A 7,882-nucleotide genomic window follows, 5' to 3' on the forward strand; every position below is an offset into this window, starting at 1 on the left:
TCGAGATTGAAATCTTATCTGTCTCAATTTCGACCTGATCATCACCCCATCCCTAGGTCTCAATGTATTTATGGTGGTAAAGCCGTCGAGAGAGCACTCCCAATCTGTGCTCTCCGAACGGATAGCTGATCCGGATTCGTAAAACAGATGGTAAAGATCAAAATTTCAGTCGGCATAGCTGCACCTTTAACGCGCGTAGCACACAAGTCCAAAAGATCTATCAAAATCATTTAAATATCAAAGCTGATATCACATCACACGCGGGAGAAGAATAACCTACAATTTAAAACCGGGAGAGATAAGAAGCAGGAAAAAGCGGCGGATAACGTTTGAAACCAGGTGTTGGAGCAGGAATAGAATAGAATATAGAAGAATTTGAACATGGAAAGGCTAAAAGGCTGCGGGAAAGAAATGGCGGCCCACGCCAGCCCAGTGGATCATCGTCACCCATAATAATTAATAATAATAATAATAAGGACAATTTGAAAAAGCTTTTATGATGCGACGCAGCTACGCTATAATGGGAATTTGATTCATCATTAACTCTCTAACCCAGTAGTCAAAAATATCTTTTCCAATTCAATCAGCTTAGTGAGACGATTCCCTCTTTCACTATGGATGATCAGAAACCAGGCCCAAAATGTTTGTTTTTTTCTTATTGTCTTTCCATTCTTTCTTGTGGGTAACTGTGGATTCACATTGATTGCCATTGTTCATCTCTGTGAGTAACTAGTATTATCAGAAATTTATAAAATCTTGGCATTCAGAAGTCAGAAGAAGGATCGGTTAAATGAGTTTTGACCCAAAAAAGAAAAAGGGCTCATCAGTTAACACCAAAATCTTATCCAGACGACTGGAAACTGTTTGAAGTTTCAATTCACACGCTTATGTTATACCAATCTGAAAGTTGAAAGTTGAAACTGACTGAAACCATTATAGATGGTGAAGGTGGAAACCAAAATTTCTCTTCGGACAGCAAAAGCTGAAGACTTCCATAGCGCTCAAAACTGTCTCAAGAGTGTAGCGTGAAAGCCATCAATTCGGCGCGACCAAGTGACCCACTAAATGTCGTGCCACCGCATCTCTTCTGAACCAGAGACGCCGTGACAAAGCAAAGTCTACTGCAACTCTTGAAAACAAACTAGTAGAGTAGAAAGAGATAGTGGGTTAAAACCAGACAGCACTTCTGTAGTCTACAAGGGAAATGGAATCGTACCCTTCAAAAAAGGAAGCGCTCACCGACGAACGGTTCCCGCTTTCTTTCTATTACAGAATTGCTAATCAACTTGCAGACCAGGTATGCCCCTCTTTTCCTCTTCCGTTCTTTCTTTTTTTTTTTTTTTTTTTTTTTTCATCAGTTTTTGTTCTTTCTTGCTTGGTTTATCTCACTCCTTGCAATGGAGATGGTTTATGTTCAATTAGGCTAAGGTTTATATGGATGAACAAAGAGGACATGATGTTTACACAACTCTCAGCAGATATTGCAGGCATGTCTCCCTTAATCCTCTCTGTTTCCCTTTTAACTTTTGCTTATCACATCTGGTAGCATGGAACATATTTTCCCCAAGTTGAACTCTCATGATGACTCTTTGATTTTTGAATTTGGACTTTATGGATATCCTGTATTCTATGGCTCCTGGGGTTTCCATCTCCTCCTTCCTGGATGTGGTGGTATTTTTCCAGTGATTAAGATTGTTTTCTCTGCTCTGGGGTACTATCCAGAATAGCCACCAGTTCTTTCTCGCGTCCATGAAACTGTGATAGGAGATGGGACTACCACTAATTGATGTCTTCGAATTAAGGATGTTTTGAGCTGAACAGACTGCTAATAAAGAGTAACTGTGGTTCACACATCTTGTAAAATATTTTCACCTCTTTGGGAGTTCTCGTATGACTCTATTCTCCTACTTTGGAGATGGGTTTTACAATTAGAACTTACAAGACTTCTTTTTGTTTTCCCTTTTCCATAAATACTAGATGTTTACTTGTCGAATGTTATGAGTTGGATCCATCCCCATTTTGTAGGTCAGCAATCTTAAAAACTCTTAAAAGCTGAAGTTATACTATGTTAACAGGCTAGTTGAAGTGTTGCCTCAACATAAGGATTATAAAACCTACTCTCGAAGAGAAAAGCTCCGTCACAAGAAGGTGTATTTTGATCTCCTTATTTCTTCATTTATGTTAAACTATATAAGTTTTACATTGAGTAATTTCTAGGGCCAAAGTTCTTGGCAATGTATTTTCATGACATCACTTGCTCTGATCTTAGATACAAGCTTTACTACTTTATGTCAGAGAATTACAAAACTTTGTTCAATGTTGGATCAGATATATCAAGACTCTATCCAGGAACTAGAGATGTTGACGCCTGCAGTTGGCCATGATTTGTGGTCTCAAAAGAATAATTCCTTTCCAAGCATCACTGAAATGCAGGTACAAACAGAAATTCATTGTTGTCCCAGAACAAATCAAATGCTATTTCTGGGCCAAATCCAGTTATTGTGAAACTATCATGAGGGATTGCTTAGTTGTTTGTCTTTTTACACCTGTTTTCCTCTTTTTGAGGTTGAATAGAGAAGCTTTTGTTTTATAAAACAGAGATTTGTGTGAGGGATAGTGTAGACTCTTTTCCGAAAGCCCATACCGTTTACCTCTTCAAGTCATGAAGAACTCTTTCTTATGAACTATAGTAAACTGCACCACAGGTAACACGCTGCTGTACAGTAGGAGCAAAATGTCAGAGGTAACACTTTTCCTTGTAACAAGAAATGCTCCCTCTCTTCAGAAAAATTATGTGCAACAGGCAAAAGAGGGTATATAGATTGAACATACTTCTAGACGGGTATTTTATGCAAAGCTTGGTCTATGGTGTTCCTTTTGACTTCTTTCCAATGTATGTTTTCTGTGCTATCTGGCAGTTTCACCAGAGCTTGTGAGGATAAAACTGGGTTGGCATCTGTCTTTTCAGTGGGTACCACTACTGCCAAGGATCGGAATATTATTGTGCATACTGTTACTCAATCTTCTCCTTCTCCCAGTCTTTCCTACATACATAGCATGCCTTATGTTTCATATCTCACTGATTCTGATTCAAAAGATGGGGTCACATACTCTTCATCGAGTGGGACCTCAGAATCCAGGTTCCTTCAAGATGTACATATAGTAAGTACTCAAGAACTTTCACCTGTGTGTGCATTTTTCTTCTACCTCCTCCCCAGTTTTGTTTATTTATTTTCTAATTTTAAGTTTCACTGTTACAGTTCTACTTTCTCTTGCATTCAAGTTTCTATTTGTGGTACAGACCATCTGTTTGCCTTGAAGAAACAGACTATTGACAGTTCAATATTTTTTTCTCCAGTCAGCAAGGCTGATGGAAGATTTTCTACAACTTGCTAGAGATAATACGGACAAGGATCTAGAGACATGTGGAATTCTTGGTGCTTTTCTTGTAAGACCAACTTACCTGTAAATAATGTGTTCCATGTTTTTATAGAAGCAAAAGCAGTTGATCCACCTTCTTATATTTTTCTCATCATTCTTACCTTGGGAGTTAGGCATACTAACCCCCTGCTTACAAGTTCAACATCAACCAAAACCACCTCAGATGTGTTGTTTATTACCATCTGATCATTTCATTCTTTCCAAGGGCCACGACTACAGTTGTTTGGACCACACTGACTGTGTTTATGTTGGGTCCCTCATGGCATTTGTTTAGTCTTTGGGTACATTCTACTAGTTTGAACCTACCAGAAGAGCAATATGAGTGTGAATGGCAAAATTGTTTCAGCTTATTACCTCCTCCTCCTCCTCCTTTCTGTACTTTCCTTCTCTAATGTTGTATGGATTGCAGGTGAGGAAAATACATTGATCATCATTCTGAAATTAATTTGCTTCCCTTATTTCCCATGTGCAGAAAAAGGGGACCTTTTATGTAACCACTTTGATAGTTCCTAAGCAGGAATCTGCTTCCAATTCTGTAAGTATCCTGCTAATTAAATCCCATTTGATCTGGTGCAAAATTTTATAGCCCAGTTCAAGGCATAACAAGTATTTCATAGTGCAAAGTGGCCAAAAATTTATGTCACGTGACCACTTTTGCGGTATAACAGTGTCAAGCACTAAATGAGGAAGAGATTTACGCCATACAAAATGAGCACTCCCTCTTTCCCATAGGCTGGATCCATGTAAGTTTTATTTCTGTTATATCAGTGTTTTATTGTACGATGTATCCATGTTAGCTTTAAGCATGTTTTCAAATTTGTGAAGCTTCCTCATTGTTTGTCGGGGGTATTTTAGTTCTTTTTTGCTCAATTTTAGTGCTTGTCATAAGATTTTCTTTATACCAGATTATGGTTTTGCTTACTCAGATACACTTATGGTTTTTGCCTTTTTTTTTTTTTTTTTTTTTTTTTGGGGGGGGGGGGAGGGGAAGAATTTCTGGTTTCTATGAAATGTTTGAAATACCTATAGGCACAGAATAAGTTGTTTTATAATCAAACTTTATCTGTTCAAAAAGTTCCATCATCAGATGGAGCCTCTTTTAGCATTAAATATTGCAATCGATTATCAAATATCTTGAATTTGTGGTCATCAACCAACATCCCATTTTCTCATATAGTTGTAAGATTGAATAAGCACTTCTTGGGAGGAAGCCATACTAGCTGCTCATGATTATGCATAATAGACATTTGGGTAACTAGTATGGGAAATTGAGCTTTGATTCTCAAAGAAAAAATACTCGTTAACACGAAAACAGTTAATGACGTGTATTCCTGATAGAAGGCTTGTGTTGTGAGTAGTGACTAGTGATTACTTAGTCTATGCCTCCAAATTATATTGAACTCAAAAATCCGCAGAGAGTGATATAATCCAAAAAGATCTGAACCATGTCCCCAATGGGTTGGGGGAAGAAAAGATCTACCATGCATATGTGCCTATTTCTGAATCTGCCCACAAGCTTTGTAAGGCAAATGTGACATTTTATCTCTTGCTATTAAGCCATGTATCTGAGGTACTCAATTTCTCTATATTTTTTTCTTCCAGACACATCCTTCTCAGGCTTGTTTCATGTCATCAGTAGATTTGCACACTCATTTCTCCTACCAGGTAACCTTTGACTATATTTTTGCACCCTACTTGTACCTGCTATTGCATTTGTATTACATTATAATGTTGAGATTTGTTTCTTGGGAGTAAACAAATGTTGAGATTTGTTTCTTGGGAGTAAACAACAGTGTCGGCCTTTATTCAGACAGACCTCTACATAGAGCAGTATATTTTGAACCAGCATAAGCTGTTCGATTTAATTCATCTTCTGAGTGGTGAACTCACAACTTGCAATTGATTAATAATGTTCCTTCCCATATGCTGCTGTTATAATGTAATATAATTTCAATTGTAAATCTACTGGCTTTCTCCATATTTTTATCAGAATCTCTCAGTATCCGTCTTCAGAATACATCCTGTTCTGGGAATTGCTCACAATAGAATTGGACTGGGGTATCCTACAGCTATGCTTTTGGGATCAAATAGCTATCTAAAGCTACCTCTACTTGAACCATGCGCAGGTAATGGTGCCCGAGGCTTTTGCTGTTGTCATGGCTCCGACTGATCCCTTAAGGTGCACTACTCTTCACTTGAATCCTGTAATTCAGTAACATCACATCATTTTTCTTTTCACATAGAGTAAAACATCGACAGTTAATTGGCTAACTTGGTAGGGTATAATGTCTGTATGTTTATACTTGATGTGCACACTAGAGAGTAGCATAGATGGCTTGATTCAGATTTCAGAGATGATGCATATCTTTTAGATTCAGCATTGAAAACTAAACCTCTTATGAACAAAATAAAGTTTGAGGTTCATGCACTACAGAAGTTTGCGTCATTTGCGGTGATTGCATACATTTTGGACTAGTTCAATTCTCGGTCGTATTCTGCTATGACTGACTTTACATTTCTCATCCGATGAACCAAGAACATGCTGTAGCGTTCTATGAAGTAACTATTACAGACTGCTCGCCAGAGGTTTATCCCGTCGGATTTTCTCTTTTTAATGACAGGAAGCATGGAATATTTCGTTTGACTGATCTTGGTGGTATGTCTGTCCTGAGAGAGTGCCCAGAGAGAGGATTTCACTCCCACCGGAATCCACCTGATGGAAGTCAACTTTATGAGCACTGCTCTAATGTTTATATAAATCAAAATCTGAGGTTTGAAATCTTTGATTTACGCTGATCAGTAGATGCTTATGGTACTGCAAGGTGATTATATGACTTAAAAGTATTGTGATTTTATTGGTTTTGTGATTTCGGCTATGCTCCAAACTGGCTAGAGAACCCTGTTTATGCAATATTCATGTCTGTAGGTAATGTAATGTGAACTTTCTATTCTGATGTTCCCCTGCATTAATGAGGTGGCCAGTGCAAAGATATAAAATGAATATGTATGTAAAATTACTGAATCTGTGAAGTTACATCCTCAAAGTAGTTCTATAATCATTTAAAGAGATAATTTATTGTTACCCCTCTACTATAGTTTAATTACTAATAGAACCTTGCCCTTTTTGAAATTGCTATTGCTTCCTTCACATCTAATAGTGTTAAGAAGCTATTAAGGTTGGATGTATAATGTCAATTTGACCATTTGTCAGAATTTTTTTATTTTTTTTGGGGGGAGAAAATTAGACGGCACTCACTATTTTTTTGGTGAAACTAGTAATCACCACCTATTATTATCTTCGAAATTACATGGCACCTTGTTGATTGAGTTCTATTAGTAGTTGAACTCAGTTAGAGTTTTCATTCATGTAATTTTCTAGTTCTTGTTATCCAAGTAAATGTATTTATGTAATAGTGTTCTTTTCACTTTATTATAAATAGAGGGTTTGAGATCACATTGATCAATTTAAACCATTTACCAAAATCATGTTTCTCAAGATGGTATCGAAACCTAAGTTTGATTAGGGAAGAGAATGAAGAAAAAAAGAGAAAAGAAAAATCTCGATCTTTCTCGATCTTTCTCTGCTGAAGTCTTCCCCCTTAGAAACTCTTAAAAAAATATTTACTGATTTAGTTTCTTCTTATAACAATGATGATTTTTTTTATGAAGCCTGTATTTTTGCAAAGTAGACTTGTTCTACTTATTTACCTCTACTTATTTACCTTTTCTTCATAATGGGAAATTTATTCATTTTGTATTAATTCATACTTGATGTATGTGGTGACATGTGTCTATTACTAATCATAGGTACTTAATTACTTTTATTAATTGTAACTCTCATTGTACATGGATTTATCTTTTAAAATAAATAAATGAAGTTTTTTAGATGTTTTTGTGATTTTTATAATATGATTAAAACTCAATTCAATGCCACTATGAAGATCTTTTGTAGTGACAATGGCACAAGTATATTGATGGTGAGCTTTAGAGATATCTATCTAACTTTGGTAATATTCTAGACCAATTGCATTGATATAGTTTCCTAAAATGGGGTTGTCAAAAGGAAGAACCAGCATCTTTCAGAGATAGCTCGTTCAATTATGATTGCTATGAATGTCCCTGAGCAATATTGGAGTGATGTTATACTTATTACTTCTTACCTTATGAATAGAATGCTCAATCGGATATTTGATTTTAAATGTCGTAATGAGATTCTCTAGGGAACCTCTTTTTTTGTTATTCCCTCAAAGGTTTGTGCTCTTCGTGCTTTCTCTACAGTTTTACAACCACAAACTATATAGGGCCCACAAGTAAAAGATAATAAAATATTTAAAAAATAAAAAAAAAAAAAAAACCATCGCCCTAATTTTGTAGGTCTCTCTGTAATTTGTGGTCAATAACCGTTGGGGAACACAAAGTACTCTCCGTCAGGAAAGATGAT

The 7,882-nt window shown here is 36.5% G+C and overlaps 1 protein-coding gene across 1 annotated transcript; it reads left to right on the forward strand.

Moving 5' to 3' along the window:
* Positions 1 to 529: 529 nt before the first annotated feature.
* LOC149007014 (AMSH-like ubiquitin thioesterase 2) lies at positions 530 to 6,455 on the forward strand. The gene is made up of 12 exons (XM_089166485.1): positions 530 to 1,297; positions 1,423 to 1,487; positions 2,076 to 2,148; positions 2,329 to 2,433; positions 2,706 to 2,743; positions 2,919 to 3,162; positions 3,359 to 3,448; positions 3,914 to 3,976; positions 4,110 to 4,184; positions 5,044 to 5,106; positions 5,568 to 5,620; positions 6,063 to 6,455. Exons 1-12 carry the CDS (start codon positions 1,205 to 1,207, stop codon positions 6,235 to 6,237), a joined length of 1,137 nt encoding a protein of 378 aa, XP_089022611.1. The 5' UTR covers positions 530 to 1,204; the 3' UTR covers positions 6,238 to 6,455.
* The last annotated feature ends 1,427 nt before the right edge of the window (positions 6,456 to 7,882 follow it).

The sequence above is a fragment of the Hakea prostrata genome, chromosome 8 (assembly GCF_041222555.1).
Source record: "Hakea prostrata isolate BN-2017 chromosome 8, UWA_Hpros_2, whole genome shotgun sequence".
Lineage (NCBI taxonomy): Eukaryota > Viridiplantae > Streptophyta > Magnoliopsida > Proteales > Proteaceae > Hakea > Hakea prostrata.

Coding starts and splice junctions, on each gene's coding strand:
- LOC149007014 (XM_089166485.1), top strand. CDS start 1,205: ATGGAATCGTACCCTTCAAAAAAGGAAGCGCTCACCGACGAACGGTTC. Junction 2,434..2,705: donor CAAGCATCACTGAAATGCAG/GTACAAACAGAA, acceptor ACTGCACCACAG/GTAACACGCTGCTGTACAGT. Junction 3,977..4,109: donor AGGAATCTGCTTCCAATTCT/GTAAGTATCCTG, acceptor GCGGTATAACAG/TGTCAAGCACTAAATGAGGA.